General features: G+C 44.0%; 1 protein-coding gene across 2 annotated transcripts in view; it reads right to left on the bottom strand.

Annotated features, from left to right (window-relative positions):
- The window catches only part of tsc22d2 (TSC22 domain family 2), a 45,039-nt gene extending 33,199 nt beyond the window's left edge, over nucleotides 1–11,840 (bottom strand). Inside the window, exon 1 of one of the 2 annotated variants that reach the window (XM_030049576.1) lies at nucleotides 9,453–11,840. In XM_030049576.1, the coding sequence (XP_029905436.1) occupies nucleotides 9,453–11,131 (1,679 nt within the window). In that variant the 5' untranslated portion in view covers nucleotides 11,132–11,840. The remainder of the gene's footprint in view (nucleotides 1–9,452) is intronic. The other variant, XM_030049577.1, reaches the window with a different exon arrangement.
- Between the last annotated feature and the right edge of the window lie 5,878 nt (nucleotides 11,841–17,718).

A 17,718-nucleotide genomic window follows, 5' to 3' on the forward strand; every position in this document is an offset into this window, starting at 1 on the left:
CCCCAAACCTCTCCTCGAATATAAGGTTTTGGTCGATGCTGAGCATGATGGATGCTGATAGTGGCTGTGCAGCTGTTGTTGATTCAGCCATTTCAATCTGATTTTGTTTATTTGTTACATTAACAAATATCACAGTCTGTAACATGACTATGTAAAATGTGTCCTCATAACTTTTCAAACTGAGTGATAATGCATAACAGTGACAATCCACAGGTTTTGTTTCATTTCACTTCTGGCTGTAGCCAGAAGGTGAAGTAGAGACACAGCACATGGGCAGATGTTTGCAATTATTTGAAGAGACATTGGAAACAGACCCACTGTATATATCCAGGATTAAGATTAAAATATGGCAGTAATCAAACTGTCATAACATGGGCTTAATCAGCTTCAAAAACTAATCTAATCTGGTTCATGAAAAAAATGAAGAGAAAAGGTCAAGGCTCACAGGTCGAAGCAGTTCTTTGTGTTACTCAACAACTGCAGGTGTGGTCATTTTCAGCTGCTATGGCTGAAATTTTAAGCAAGTGAGAGGCGGAGTAGCTTGTTAATTTTGCTTGTTTATTTTATGAATTTTGGCAGTTACATAACAGAACTATCATTTTCTAATGTGGTGAGTGACCAAATTATCTATCTGCTCATACTGGCCAACATTCCTGCTATGATGTACACTCCCTTAACACCGCATGCACCCCTTTTCTTTGTAGCAGGTACTATGGTTGGGCCAATAGAAGATTGCCAATGGCTGAGAACCGTCGACCACTGAGGCCTTCATCATCCTTTAAAAGCCCCTAACATCCCTCTCCCAGTCCACACACCAGGGCGCACCCTGCTACACACACACACCGAGGTGCACCATGCCATTGCCACAGACACAGACACTAGGGCTTGAGGCCAAGGGCGTCCCATTTTCATGAAGTGGAAAAAATTGTGTTTGGGATGGACAAACATCTCCTGTGGGACGCTTCCAGGCTGAAAGGGCAATTCAGGGCTTTTATTAATATCACTGGAATTATTTTCCTATCACTTAGAAAATGACAAATTGGATTAACTGTCTATCTATAGCAGCTACAACCAGTGTTTTTCCCACAGGGGCTGACTACGACTGAGCGTCTCTTCTCATTCTGTTACAGTTTAAATGGCTGACGTTTGACGGTACTGAACTGCCTTTTACCCAAGTCGGCCTACAAGTCAGGACAGAACAGGGATGAGGATCCATAACCAGCTCCGGGTTGCAGCAGGAGCACAATTTCCCAAGGCCTGGGTCTCACTGAGCTTCTATCAGCTGTCAGCGTTAGGTTGCATCAAGTTATATTATGATGCGTACAAGGTAAATGAGTATCAGGCATAGCTTAGTAGACTTGTATCATGATGTGCTTAAAGTCATCTAGGAAAACGTATTTTCTGGTGAGAAATCTGAGTAAAAACAGTTGTTTGAGGGAGAAATTTACTGATGTTCTCACAGCACTTTAAAACAGATATTCAAGAGCGAATTATGCCCTGTTTAACTTCTTAAAACTAATTCTTAGCAATGGCTGATAATACATAATTAAAACTAATGTCAAGATTTTTTTTTTTTTTATCAAAGCAAATATTTAAATAAAAATAGAATAATTTGTTTCTCAATTACTGGAATAGTGTGTTTTTATGCAAATAACCAAGTAAAAAAACATTTAGAAAAGACTGGACGGTTTACACTGACATGCCAAATTTAAAGATATACCAATTTGGTACGGTATATCCTATAGACTGTAACACGGCTTGCCATGATACCATCATACATCACAATGTTTTATTGAGGGCATCATCATAAGCAAATTCAGTAGACATTGGGCTGCACAAGATGGACAAAATTTCATACCTTGATATTTATGTCACATATCTTGACAGCGAAAAAAACGGCATAATAATACCAAATGGAAGCACAAAATGCAGTTTCTTCACAAAGTATTTTACTGATCCGAAAAGACCCATCACTGTCTTAGGCAAACCCTAACCCTAAATTTGATATTGTCCATATTCCTTTTGAGATATTAATATCTCACATGCTCATATCTAGATGGCAATGAGATAACAATAAACTGTTCAGCCCTAGCAGACATGGCCCAATCCTTGCAGGTACAGGAAGGTAACAATGACTTGAAAACACATTATCTTTGGTCTTAGGATTTGCTTTGAGATGGCCTAGTACATATGTGGCATACTCTAACCACCCGCAAGAAACTGTGTAAAGAAGGTGGTGGTGATGGGCGGGAGCGGGTGTCTAACCTGCCCTGCTTTGAAACCATTTTGGAAAAGACAATAAACACCCATGGTTTGCACACCGTGTCCCCATTCCTGGAACAGTATGCAACATACTACATGGCTGATTCACTGGCTTTCCTTCCAGCACAAACTGGGTTAGTTATGGCGGGCAGCCAGAAGAATGGCTGTTTACTTGCTTTGGCAGGTCCATTCTAATTGGAAGTGATCTCCTGACCACATCTTGCTGAGATAACAGGGTGGGTCTTGCTATGCTAACTCGATTGGCTGCTTGGCCACACATAAATGGCCCCATCTGATCTTTGAAATAAAAAAGGCAATAACAAAACAGACTACACATGTTTTGAAATCTAAAACAATTCAGTCTACCAAAAGAGGAGATCATTTTTAGCCCACCCCTGTACAGGAAGAGTGGTGGTCTCTCTGGGGAAAGGACCAAAAATAAACAAGGTTCGCTGGGAGCCATTAATGAGTACTATGAGGGTAAAGGAGACTAGCTGGGGAAATGGAGAGCTGTTTAAATCGTGTGTGTTCAGTTAGCAAGCTAGTTAAAAACTGTGGGTGAATGCTGAACACCTGACCCCCCCAACCACAACTTTCAGGCATTTTAAGAGGTGAAGTCTATGTATGAATGAGGCTCTCCTGATTAATTAAACTTGGAAAGGCTGAACTATGAATGGGAGAGACAAAGCTCAGTTAGAAACACAAAAGAGAAAGACAGTGAATGGTCCTGTAAGACTGAAAGACAGGCAGAGAGGTCCATTTCAGCTGAAAAAAACTATTAAATTGATGATACTATGATTTTCACTAGGGTCTGTTTCTTATGTCTGGAGAATCCGATTTCCACGTCAGGGCATCTCTGTAATGCCACAATATTTCATTTGTAATGATGTTTTATCACATATATTACCTTCACAAAATAACTGTAGCTTTTGCCATTTGGATATTGGACTTGACCCATATTGCGATTTCAATAATATTTTGATTAATTGTTAAGACCTAAAACACAGCAATAGCTGGACCACAGCTGTCTGCTCAGGCTGTAGCTCGGGGCGTCCGACAATGACAGCCATTCAGGGCGCTCCTGGAATGCGTCCCCTGGAAGTTCAGGCAGGTCAGCTATCTGTGGAAAGTGAGCTGCTCTCTTGTTTCCAGGCGCCGTGGCAACAAAACTACACCCCCCCACCATCACCACCACTCCCCACTTCATGTTAACATGGCCAGGAGATAAAAGGGAGGGAGGTGTTACAGCATAAGTACTGAATACATGTGTATGTGTATGTATGAGACAAGATGAGGACAGAAATGACTTCTAAACCTTTTGAACTAGAGTTCCATGTTCTAAAGAAAAATCAATTTAACAAAAATGCTCCAAAACAGCATATTTTTTGTTGTTTCTGTACTGTCACACAATCAGGGTAATTATGAATCAATTGTCATCGTAGATTTGATCTGATTTGATCATATGAAAGCTGCATCTTCATAATTTTCAAAGTGAGTGGCACTAAACTATTCCTCCAGTCCCCAATGTTTGACACTAAAGGTTGTGTGACTGCTCAAGGCATGAGGAGGAGGAGGTGTCTGCCTCGTACGAACCAGAGAAAAAATCTAAAGTTCACGCAGAAACTCAACCAAAACTCATCCTGTACGTCCTGTACATCCGTATAAAGATTGTCTCAGCAGTTCTGTTATTTGCCTCAACCTGCTTGGTCATATCCACATTACTAATGAGTATCTATCAAAAATGTCTTGTGTTATATCTCATGAAAGATTTTTATTTTGTTCATATCACTTTGCCCTAATATAAGTCTGAGTCTTTCAACCAAGCTGTGACAAGTCCCAACTATAGCCCTCACTCAGACTTTGGGAACGCTATCTTTTTTATCTGGACTGTTTCACTGATATTCAGGTTGGTGAGAGTATGCTGCTCTCTTCCTCATTAACTACCACTGTGATGCCCTTGAGCAAAACTCTCCATTTGCTCAAGTGTAGTTTGTCAGTGACCAACAGCACAATGCTATGGAAGCACTGAGCAGCTTCCAACTACGAATGGGTTCAACTCCACAACTGTAAAAAGGGTCCGTGCTGAAGAAGCGTATACGTGCTCAGCATAACCCTTGCCTGGCTTCAAGATTGCTCTTTGGTACAACCACAACCTTTACCAACATGACAACTTCCCTTGTCACAGCATTACTGAAGGTGTTTGAAGCTACAGTGGCCACCACTTAGCTGTCATAAATGACATTTCAGAGTTTCATTTTCCAGGACACAAACATGTTTAGCCCTGGAAATAGACCAAACAGTTTTGCAGTGCAAGTGGGTGACTCAATTTGCCCTAAAGTGAAAAACAACTGACAGTGAAAGGCTGATTTGCAGCGAGTGAGGGCGGGTGGAGGGCGTGTAAGCCTCAGGCACACACTCAAGATAGCTGGAGATATGGCTGAAGCTCTCTGGAAATGAAGACCTGGCCCACTGAGCCTGTGTACAAATGTTGTCATGTGAGTCAACATGTCAAAGGAAGGCGAGAGGACTTGACAAAGGGAGGAGGTACAATGGCTGGGGTGAGCTGCCCAGGAACTGTGCGGATTACGACACTGGCCACTGTGAATCCCCTACCATCAATCCCTATTATACAGCTCCTACACATATTTTCAATTCTTAAGTTCATACCTTTTGCAGATCTCATGACTGAACTTGAAGATACTAACTGAATATCAGTATGAGTCATGCTAAAAGCAGAATGACTCAACAAATGGTAAATGCATTTCTAAAGCACTTTTCTAGTGTACCAATCACTCAAAATGTTTTACACTGTCTGCCTTACATTCACCCATTCACACACACACCCACACACTGAGGGCAAAGGCTACCAAGCAATGTGACAAGCTGCCCATCATGAGCAGTTAGGGGTTCAGTGTCTTAATCAAGGACAATCTGACATGCTCTTTGAAGGAGCCGAGGATCGAACCAGGAACCAGGAACCTTACAATTACCAGACGGAGTCTACCTCCTGCTGCCCTGGGATATTATCATGTCTGAGGAATCTAAAACAAAGGGAAAGTCAGATATGTCATAACCATGCATGGAATTTCTAAAGCCTCACACTCTTTGGGATGAGAATGGGACAGACCAGAAACTGGCTTCAAGCACTGCTGTAAAGGTTAACAAATAACATTAACTTCACTAGAGCGTCTTCTATTGGGTCATGTTAAATAACTAGCAACATATGCACTCTTCTTTAGGCTTTCAACTATTGCTAGCTGCTAAAAGCTACTACTAATGCAATTTCTTCAACTTATTTAATTAGACCCAACAGAGGAAGCTCCAGTGGTGACAATGATGTTATTTGCTCACCTTCATCACAGTGGCTGCAGCTTCTATTCGGCTCCAGTTACCAACCAAAAATAAAATTTAATACAAAAACAACCAAAACATTACCTGGTAAACCAAAAAGCAAATTACAGTCAATGTAATTTCCAATGGTACATCACGTCAAAGACTAACACGTGGACTTCTGATCTGCTGCAAACCTGTGTAAAGTCTGTGTGTGGGCAAGAGTCCCAGGAGGCCACAGAGAGCAACACCGGCCAAAACTAAGGACAGAGTGAGACAGCGTGACAGACAGAGAGAAAAAGAGAGAAAGAACAAGAAGAGACACGAGAGACGGAGAAAGATGGGATTGTTGAAGCCAGGCTCCTCAGAGCCCTTATCTGGCACCTAGGGAGCCGCTGAGCCTGACCAGACAGATTGAGACAGGCGGGGAGGGAAGGTAGAGGGGCCACTATTCATTAGTTGAGGCATGCAGAACAGAGAAAGAGGTCTGGACTGACAGCTGTAAACTTAGGCTAGGTTTGCCAAATTCATTTTTTCATCCAGCCACTTTGGCAGATAGCTCACCAGGGTTTCCAAGTCACCAGCTATTCTAAAAATTTGGCTTGTAGGAAAAACAGTGAAAGTGGGACAAGAAGGGAGATATATCAGACCAAAACCCAATGCCAAAGTTGGCAAGCTGCTGTGGTGATGACACGTCTGGTTCACAGGCGCCCAGTGAGTTGAATTAGTTTGACTGCAGGAATTAGGGCCCCCCTCCACCTCCTCATTATGAGATCAATATGATGGCATCACAGCAAAACCAGGACAGTCCACCCAAACAGAGAAAATGACCGGAAACAGAGTTTCTGGAGTCACCCGAGGTCAGCAGCCTACAAATATTTGGGACTGGTGGATCCCTGACAAGGCATAAAGAAAATAATTGTGAATCATTCACTGGGAAAAGCTCAATATGCCAGAATCAAGACTTTTGATTTACAACAGAAAATGAGACTCCTTGTATCAAACTGAAAAATTATAGGATCTCAAACTTCCCCACTGTGTGAGCCTTAAGGGTGGAATACATCCCAGACTGAGAAGGAGAGTGATGTTCCACGACATGATTATTGTCTCACATACTGGGCTCCCTTCTACAGTTGTAAAACAACTTTTACTCGTGGTACAAACTAACAGGAACATGCTTATCTGCCCTGCCTCTCTACTTTTTCCATTGAGACTCTACAAGACAAGGGGAGGGGGTCTGCCTTGGGAGCTATAATTTAGTTATAGGCCAAGCCCTGCTATTGAATGGAGCCAATTTGTCCCAAGAGCAGCTTCATCACTTTATTTGGCAGGGATGCAGCGCATTGAGCAGGGATGCTAACCATTCCAAGCTGAAGGGGAATCATTCTCATCTCGCAACTCCACCCCCCCGACGCTTTGTTCCACTTCTGTGATGCACTCTAATTCGGACCAGAGCTAAACAATGAAACTTGGAACAGATTACCCTATGAGGCTAAGCTCGTGCACAGGAACAATGCGCCTCTCATGAGGGGAGAAAGTTTGAAATCTTGTACATGTGACTGTTACATGGGGGTGCTTTGCTGCTTCTTGCTGAGATTTATGAGTGAGGTAGGAGTTAACGAGATCTCTTAATTACAACTGATGGAAGTTAAAATAATCCCAGTAACTACCAACTTGCACCCACACCCTCCTTAGAAAAATACACACGTTTCATGGTTAACCAAATTGGGACCACAAAATTCTGTACATGTGTGAATGAAGCAAGCTGCATAGAACATAGCATCAATATAGAAAGCACAGACACCAAAAAGCATCAAAAATGGGAGGACAAGAAAGCAATGAAGAGCAGTGAGTAGAGAGCAATTCCAAGAACAAAAAGCAAAGCCTGTGTGTCAACATGGACCAGCCTGAGACTTGAGGCAGAGTGTAATGCTGTATTCAAGGCATCCTGGGAACTTGGAAGATTCCCAGGTCCCTTCAGGAAAAGTGCTCTCGTAACGCCCCTCCCACTGGGAAACTCAAATATGATTTCTGCACCCTCAGTTCAGCAAGAAACAGTATTCCTAGCTGCAACAACCCTCTGTCAGGTGAAAACAATTTTGTTTTAATTTTGTGCATGACCAAATTTGTGGTTGGGTTTTATCCCCCCAAACAAAAAATGCAATGCAATCCTTCAGGTTATAGCGAAAAAATTAACCTGTCTCCTCTCCTCCTTAATACTGTTTAGTTCACTTAGCATTCATTGATTTTTAGCTTCAGTATCAGAAATCAGCATAAGTTGTGTGTGCATGCAGGTGGCCATGTTTGTTGGGGTTTCCCCCCTTCAAGTGGAGCTCTCAAACGCACCCAAGTGGGAAGTGGGAGGTTTAAACTGGGTCCTCCCCTGCTCCTAGGCCATTTCAAACACAGCATTCGACAGAGGCCGGGCTGCTGATTCAGTCTGTCCCTGTCATCGCTGCTAGTGGCTCACAGTGCCTGCTATCACTGCCAAAGGTCTGTCTGTGTGTGCGAATACATGTCTGTGTGCCTGTCTGTCCCCTCTGCCTCCCTGAAATGTCCAGTCTTGCTGCCAGTATCACCATGGTTACACAGACAGACACTGATGTCACTCCCCACACACACATATACACGCACACACACGAGAATGATTAGGAAATGGGCACTAGCTGTTCCCCTCACGTCATCGGAGCGGGAACAACACACACTGTTTCCGCCATCGGCACATCAACAACCCCTGTGTGGTGCTGCTGGGACAAAGTCTCTTGGTAAACAATGATTAAGCTTCAGGAATATCATGGACGGGGCGATTAAATCAAACCACATATACTCCTCCTCCTCCTCCTCCTCCTCCTCCTCCTCCACCACCTACACCTCCACCACCACCACACACACACATACACACACTTAGCTAGCACTAAGGGGACTCACTGATAAACAAGAAGGCCTACATAAATACAGGGCAGACCATGCATGTGTGGGCTCATCTAGGTCATCATCAGCCCTGTTCACTCAGAATGGCGAAGAGTGGCAACACTTCAGCTTAAGCTGTGTGAGGGCCCTCTGACAGACCCTAAAAATAGCTATACTGTGTACATTAGTGGAGAACTGCAGACAATTAAACAGTAGGTATTTACAAGGTTTGGAGCAGGGGGTTTGGCTAGGATCATAACCGAGGGCGAGCATGCGAAGTATCTCTCCTAGACAGACTAGAAAATAAAAAACGGCATACTACACACATACTACATTCTGGGAGTTACTCGCCTCAGTGAAAGTCTCAGCTACAAAACACAGCCACTTTGTTTTCTGTCATTTATCCAAGAGCTCGTTAACGCCCCCTAAACCCAAACAGCCTGTTTGGTTGAACTGGGCACTGAAGGAGGCGGCTTGGGTGTCTATAAAGAGGCCGGTTACTATCCAGTGTTTTGTGGGTAGCCTATTAATGACAAACAGAAAATTCCTCTCTTCTGTGCCAGTTCTCATTGGCTTGGTGCCCCCCCCCCCCTCCTCCCCACATTACAATTTTACTCTTTCAATAGTAGGAGATATGTTTACAGCGACCAAACATTTCCAGTTACAGTGTGCCCAATGCTGGCGCTGACAAGTGGAGGGTTAGGGGGGGGTTGGAGCCTGGAGCATGACCACACTGCTGCAGAATGCCATGAGGAATGTTTAACATGAGGGCAAACTTCCAGATACAAACTCCCTCCCTCCCTCCCTTGATCTTTTAGTGCTGCCCTCTAAGCAGACACCTGAGCTTTGTTTTCCTTTCAGGTCACTATTGCATCACTGATTGCACGCCGCTCAAAAAACAAAGTAGTAAACCGTAGGCATAACATGTTTTTCATATTATTCTGTCTTACCTGTCCTCGTCTCCATCTATAGGAATATGGATGCCAAACAGGCTGTTGACTGTGGGAGTGGGCAGGTTGAGGCTCTCAGGGATAAAAGGCTTCATGCCATCTTTCCCTGGCACGGCGCTGGGCTGAGGTAGAGCATCAGACTTCCGCCTGTTGTCTTCTGCCTGGTTACTGAAGCCCGAGGGAAGTCCTGCTGGGGCCCCTCCACGAGCTCCCTGGGCCTGGAAAAGACCTCCTGCCCCAGACGCCTGGTTTGGCATGCCTGGGGGGGTACCGGTTACGCTGGGCACTGTGGCAGGCACATTCTGGACACTGCTGTGGGAGGCAGCGGCGGTGATTGAAGGTGCAGGGGCAACGCCTACACCGCCTGAAGGTTGAGACTGGCTGACAGGCTGGTGGAGGCCACTTCCTGGTGGTATGGGCGCCATGGCTGTGCCGCTGCCCACCTGGAGCAGGAGGCCCTGGGCTGAGGCTGCCTCCCCACCCTGAGCCACAATGCCCAGCCCCTGGGCTCCAGGACCGGCAGGGGTGATGACAGGCGAGGGGCCCTGGCTGGATGGAGGCCCTGCAGAGAGGGAGGCCATGGAAAGGTTCTGAGTGCTTGAGCCTTGTGGCTGGAGAGGGGCAAAGTGCTGCTGACGGTAGTCCGGCTGGCTACCTGAGAGGCCAGTAGGGTGAGTTGAGTAGGCAAACTGCTGGGCCTGTGTGGCAGGAGGCATGATGGGGGATTTACGCAGCATGGCACCTTGTGGCACACCGTTGAGGCTGCTAGGGTGGAGGTTTTGAGGAGCAACGGGCTGCATATTGACCTGAGCCTGTTGTATTTGTGGTGACGTTGTTGTGGAAAACCCCGTGGGCTGGAAGGCACTTGCTCCGCTCCCTAGCTGAGGGGCTAAGCCGTACCCTTGATTCAGAGGCTCTGGGGGATGGGTGTGGTGTGCGGCTGAGTAGCCACTGTCTGCAGTGGACTCAGGAGCCTGTGCAGAGACGGCACTGGGAACAACGGCGGAGACACTGCCGGTGACACCCAGTCCACTGTCCCTTTCCAAATTGTGATCGAGGGTCACAGCGTGCTTTATACTATCCACAGTCCGGCTAACACTTGAGCCTTCTGAATCTCTCTCATAGAACTCAGTGCATGTCCACCTGCCCCGCCGGAAGGGCTCTCCAGTACCGTGGTCAAGTTTAATGACCCTGAAACGAGAACTACAGCTCACCGTTGATGCAGAGCTGGTGCCCACAGGGGTCGTGTGAGCCACACCGGCAGAGACAGGCGCAGTAGGGTTTGTGTTGATGACTGTTAACGGCTGGGTGGCTGAGCTTGGACCAGAGGCCTGAGTCGCAGTTGGCACAGGCACACTTCCTCCTAAAACATGTGGGCTAGTATGAGCAGTGCCTATACTTTTAACAGGAAACCCCCCGTTGACAGGACCTGCAGCGGCTGGCTGACCCTCTTGTGGCTCCCCTACGTTGTTTAAGGTTTCCTCGGATGAACTCCTGTCACACACGCCCAAGTCGGCCCGGGAAACGTCGAAGATTTCCGATGACACGTCCTCCGTCCTGGACTCGTCCGGGTCGTCCAGACTCTCGGTGTCGTCAGTGATGCTGCTGGCCGCCACCTGAGCCTGTGTCACACTCGTGATCTGGAAACAGCTCTTCTTCTTTGCTGGCATTTTCGACATGTTGAATATTAAGTCTATTTCGTCTATTCCCAGATGAAACCAAGTGTTGGATAAATATCTTGGGATATTCACAGTTGATAAGTGCGAAGCACACACATTGCCTCCACAGTCTTACTCGTCATCATAGAAAAGTGTGACAACGAGCCTCTGAAAGTCCCGAAATGTTGGGTTATTCCTCTGTCAGGGCGAGCTTAGCTTGCGGTCCCCTGGTGACAGCACACAGCCGACTGTCGCTCCCCTCCTCCGGATACTTCGCTACCTGCTCGGCCTTCTCGGTGACACACTGTCCCGGCTCCGGAGTTGTAAGCAGGCCCCTGTCGCAGTTCTTGCTCACCAGCTGCTACCAGCACTTTAGTCTGAGGCGGGCCCGTTCTCTCAACCCACTCTTACCTTTTCAGCTAGAGCATATATTTCTCGCTCACTAGCTAACTCTGCTAATGTTAGCTACTTCTTTCCCCTACCTTGGCACCAGCTTGTGCAGCATCATGATGTAAACAAAACCGCACCGTCCGTCGGCCGTTCAAAAACACAATATAATCCACCGACCGAACAGAGAAACGTGTCAAACTCGGGGAAGTTTAGCCTGTCGCCGTGTTGGACCAGCTCACTTTGGGGGAGCTGCTACAGCTAGCTGACAGATATCCACTTGAGCACTGTGGCAGTGAGCTTACAAGCTAACTGCCGCTCTTCCTCTAACCACTCGACAAGATGGCAAGAGCGAGATGCACCCTGGGTAGCGGGGTCAAACGTGACTCTGATCTTAAAAAAAATAGTTTTAAGTCAACAGTAAAGCCAATGTTTATTTTATGGGTATTTCCCATCTCCTTTAGATGGTTTACAATTTATAAATGTTAAAAAAAAACTGAAATGAATAAAACTTTTTTTCATTGCCGCAACTTCCGGTTATCGCTGTAACCGGTAGAGAACTTTTTTTTTTTTTTAACCACAGAATAAGAATAGAATAGAATAACGTGACAACAGCCCAATATCATACGGTCTGATGCAATATAAGTTTATGGGGAATACGACAGCTTTTCGGTGAACCAGTATTCATTATTTGCCTTTCTTAAAGCTGAATAACATTATAATTTTGCAAGATATTTAATTATTAAATAACTAAATTGTGAACGATGGTTCCAGTTATGTAGCTGAAATCGATAAAGAATCGCAGTGTTTACGCAACTTGAAGCACTGCTAACAGAGAAATTGACTTTTCATTGTTTTAAACAGCAACATGCATAATTTGGAAACATTATTTCAGGGAATATATACCCGAAGCCCTGGGTGAATGGACTCGCGGTTGAATTTTGAAATATCTAGGTGTATTTTATAAAGTTGTATTAAAAAGCAAGGCTGCTGACTAATTTCACTGCGTCATGACAGGAGTTTTTCATGAATGAGTCACACAAGACTCATGCTGGGACCTGATAGTCGGCTTAATGCCTTTAAAAAGAGGAGAATTTGAAATTTTGAGGGAAAAAATATATGAATAGCTTATATTATACTGGAGGAAAATTTAGTTTAGAAGTTTAAAAACCTATGACTATCAGCACTCGGCTATAGTAAGCAACTGAAAAAAGCAAAAAAAAAAAAAAAAAAAAGTAAAATAAAACGATTAATTCACCATTATCAAAGCATTTCATGAGCATTAATGAAGTGTGTGTGTGTGTGTGTGTGTGTGTGTGTGTGTGTGTGTGTGTGTGTGTTTTGTTTTTAAGAACAGAAAACACGTGGCCTTCTGCCAAAGCAGCTAGTAGGACAGACAGATTTGCAGGAAAATCGACCAGTATTTGGCTTGTGGCCAGCATTAATACCAAGTCCTGTGCTGGGATCTGGACATGCTTCATGCGCATGGTCCATTGCACAACAATTAAATAATTTACTCTTGACACACAACCCCCCACCGCCTCCAGGCCTATTTTGGTGGGATGGGAAAAATAACAGAATGTGCAGTGCCAAAGTGGTGGCAAACCATAGGAATGAACTATTTACAAGGATGTCAGGCAATGAAATCACATCAACATCCAAATATATGAGGCAGAGTCGTCCTCTTGTACAGTGAAAAAAAAAAAACAGTTAAGCAAGTCCAATCCATTGTAAAAGGAGGAAAATGCCCAGGGAAGGTACATTATAAATAGATTTCTGGTGAGTAAGTTGTACAACAGTTGACACACAATCTGTGTTTTGATCTCAAGCTGCAAAAACAGATTTTGATGCTATCACAGGTTTCTGAGTGATCTGGTTACAAGCTTCGGGGAAAAGGTCCTTTAAGGCATTGAATGGACCAGTCTTTCTATAGCAAAGGAGTAATGAGGAGGGAGTCTTGACCTCAGTGGCATTCCCCTTTAATGTAGCTTTTTTATGCTTAATTGTATGTTCTGCCTGTGAGGTGAAGCATGGCAAGAATGGGACTATGCCATGCCTGTGTTAAAGTCACATTGCATAATCCAAAAATGTTTGATCTAATAATCTAAATTCACATTAGGTAACTTGTCTTCAAATTAACATCACACTGAAATCTTATAATTTCAACTAATGCTGCACAACTTGCATCACTCATAAATCACATGAAATCAGTAGCAAAAATTACCCAGTGCACGCTGACTTCTTTGGAATTCCATGTAAGTTCTGTACAAGCTGTTTTTCAGAACTGTTCCTCATAATCCAGTTATTCATTGTTTTGAATGCCATGGTATTATTTGGCACACATACATGACATAACTCAAATGAGGCTGTTTTCCTAACAAATTTGCTTCTTGTGCTCTGTATTCATAATTGCAGGACCATAATTTTATCAGCTACAAATCTTCCCATGGTTAATTCTATCTATGTCTCTCTCACTCATTAGTAATGAACTGATAGCCAGACCGAAGGCCTGTGCACATTGTGAATTGTAGGCGATTTTGTAACATGATCATCAACTTGTGATACACAGAAAAACATCCTTTGACAGTCATGCAAGACTGAGGTCATATTATCTATGTTTCTGCTCTGTTTTATTTTTGGTCACTCCCCTGGTCAAAAACATTTTCGCCATGTTTTTCACTTCAGAGTCCATCCAGGAATGTGGGATTAGAGGTGTGCAGGCACACAGCTCACCTTACCTTATTGGAAGCAGAGGCGTCATAAATACACTGGCTGACCCTGTGCTTCCAGCCAGGTTCAGTGAGGGAGGCGAGGTGAGGAAAAAGCACGGTGAAAGTCAAACAGTCCATCTGTGATAAACACAAGTGAGGGCTTCTGTCACACGCATACAAAATATAAAGTTTTTAGTTCAACTAAAGCTGATTTTTTTCAGTTGAAACACAGACTAAAAAATCAATGAGTTCCTGTGCAGTCTCGGCTTTTGGTGAGCAGGGCTGTTGGTTAGTAGTTTGATGTTTGATAGGTGCATTAGAGATGAAATTAATGTTATAAATTGTGCATCCTTTTCCACCCACCTTTGCCTTTTGGACTTTTTTTGGACCATAATAAACACCATAGGATTCATTTTGCCTTGTGCAATGCCATTACAACGTGAGCTTGACAACCTTTCACTAATTTCTGGCTGGACTATCTAAATATTCAACTTTGTTGTTACTCCTCCTCCTCCTCCTCTTCTTCTTCTTCATCTTCTTCATCTTCTTTGTCTTTTTCATCTTCTTCATCTTCTTTCTCTTCTTCGATTTTATTATTTAATCAATTAATTTATTAATTTATTTTTTCCATAATTTGCCATCTCCTCAGACAATGTATTCTTTAGTTGCTTGCTGCACAGGATTTGAATTTGAAACTGCTGTGAAAATCGATTTAAAGTGCTTTTGGTGCTCTAATGGATTGTACAGGTGACAAATGAAAGGAAAAACCAAGAAGAAAACTAACTGTCTTAGCTTCAGTGCTCCTTGGCACAGATTAGGAACTCCAGGAATGTAAATCTAAACACTCGGGTCAGTGTAAGACTTGAGCCGACAGTATATCCTGGTCTACATCTAACACAGGACAGTGCAGGCACCTGGAGGTGTGAGCAACAGCAGAAACAACAGGAGTTGCCATTTGTTTCCACTAGACTGTGCTAAAGAGCATATGGTCTGTTTATTGTTTGTGTGAATGACATTACATTGCATTGTTTTAGCTGTAGCTGCTACTCTTACTGAGAGATATTTACAATCAGTGAAGCAGATAGAGGTTCAGTGTCTTGCTCAAGGACACTTTGGCATAGTCAGTGACTCTGGGGATCAAACCTATGACGTCTGCCCAACAGTCTACTCTCCCATTATGTTTGTCCCACTGACTTTTATTTATGGCTGTTATGTTGCTGTAAAGTCTCCTACATCTACATGTGGGAAAGGGCTATAAAAGTAAAACTTGCTATTTTTGTAAAGTTTATTACATGCATGAACAAAGAGGTCAAAATAGCTTTGCTGCCGTATTCCCTTGATATGACTGATTAATGATTAAATTGCACAGTTATGTAATGTCATCTACCAGTCCCAAGATCCTGACTGACAAATTACAGAATTGCTGCCCTCAAGTAAGACAGAGGAAATGGAAAACGTATGATATGCGTCAAAACTGGGTAATGAAACACACAAGGATTTAGTTCTTGCTACTTTTCATGAGTTACAGACAAGTTTATAAGCTGGATATCACTTCCTACTCCAGTGCTGAGACCTGGAAACAACGCCCTGGAAAAGCAATGTCGCAACACTGACCAAACAAGCCCTCTTTACTCAGACAGGCTCCTCTAGTGGTGGGCTGTGCGTGGGCTCTCCCAGCCCCAGCCAAACTGTTTGTGTAGCTGCCTCTGTTTATTTACACTGGTCTGAGGGCCGTGTCTGCCAGCGTATGCCGCGGCCTGTCACGCTCCCGGCGCTGGGTCTCGCTTTCAAGGTGCCACCATGGCAACAAGACGCCCATTGTGCAGTCTGTATTTTCGGGCTCGGGGTCCTGGCCAGCGGTCAGTTTCGACAGCCCAACCTGCGTGACCTCTGGCCCTTTGGCGAAGCGCTGTAGGCCAAAGTGGGCATGATAAGCAAACAGTTTGACCAAACATCACTCAGCACATGCTAAGAAAAGCTCTTCCCTGGAGAAAAAGGGTACAAGGGGTTGGTTCAGGCCAACTGGACCAACCTAGAATTGGAATAATGAAATATGCACGTGAACCTTGTGCACTGCTGAGGCTTTATTAGGCTCCTTTCCCTCAGGGACACACACTTCTGACTTGTTTCCCTGTTTCTCACTACTAATAAAAGCAAGTATCAGAAGTAAATTACTTCACTATATCAGAAGTCGGTGATGGTGCAGCTCGATCTCCATTTGTCAATACCAGCTGCCTGCTGGGCTCCAAATATACAAGATTTATGAGACAACCCCTCAACTGAAGTCTGTGGTGTGTTTGCTGGTGATTATTTGCAGTATTTTTCTGTCAAAGTCTATGACCCGCTGTTTTTCACTGACTCATGAATTCTTCTTTCACAAGTTGCCTACAGGGAAGACGCATACGTGCAGGATCACACATAAAGGGTTATTCCACAAAGTTGCATGAGAATGATTCCATAAATGCAAATCCAAGTGAAGCAAGTGACCTTACGATCTTCCAACTGATTTCTCCATATCATGTAATCTTAGAAGGAGGCTAGATTAGTAACTCTTGTTTTGGTTTCAGGTGTGAGTAATTTTTACCACACCTGTTGTGACTTTTTTTTTTTCTGCGATAATATCTAAGTCTTCCAGGTGAAAGCCTCCAACACAGTTTTTTTTGGCATGGCTTGTAAAGCCAATAAGAGTTCAGTTTTATTTTATTTTTTTTAGCTGCAGATGTAAAGACATGCACAGAGGTGGCAGCTGAGTGACTGAAGGTGTGTCCTGGTCCCATTTTCATGAAGGAGTCTTGGCTTTTTAGAGGATGAAGGGCAACTTGGAGTGAAAGCAGCAGCAAAACAAGCTTCTGTAGTTGGACAGCCGACTTTACATGAAGACAAAATTAAGAACACAAGAGCCACAGCCATAGTGATCACGGGAGTATAAGTTGCTGTTTCTCAGAAAATGACGCCAAAAAAGATGTGGAAAAAAAAAAAAATTCCTGGTAATTTGTTGCATTTTATGGTTTCATGGGGTTAATTTCCTAAATCATTAAAATCATGGGCAACCAAAAACAGGCAGTGCAAAGGTCGGACCCTCAAAGCCTTAAAGCCTTAAAGCCCTTACAGCACAAGACAGAAAGTGATGCAAATTACACTGAACAATGGACCCTACAAATGAAAATAAATAAATGAATAAAATAAATAAACACATTAGGGCAGAAATATCCAACCTACAGCTCAGAATCTTGGTATGATCTTTAACCAGTTTATGTCGTCTCCAACTCCAACTCCAACTTCTAATTCACACTTTTATTTTCTCCTGCCCGGATTATTATAACTCCCTCTACACATGCCTCAGTCAAGCTGCTTTGAATAATTTACAGCTGGTTCAGAACGCAGCAGCCAGGTTCACTAGAACATGCTGTAGGTACCACATTACCCCTGTTCTTGCTCCCCAACACTGGCTCCCTGTAAGATTCAGAATGAACTTGCGTGCGTTATATGATTACATATAACGCACAACAC

The sequence above is a fragment of the Myripristis murdjan genome, chromosome 4 (assembly GCF_902150065.1).
Source record: "Myripristis murdjan chromosome 4, fMyrMur1.1, whole genome shotgun sequence".
NCBI classification, from domain to species: Eukaryota; Metazoa; Chordata; class Actinopteri; order Holocentriformes; family Holocentridae; genus Myripristis; species Myripristis murdjan.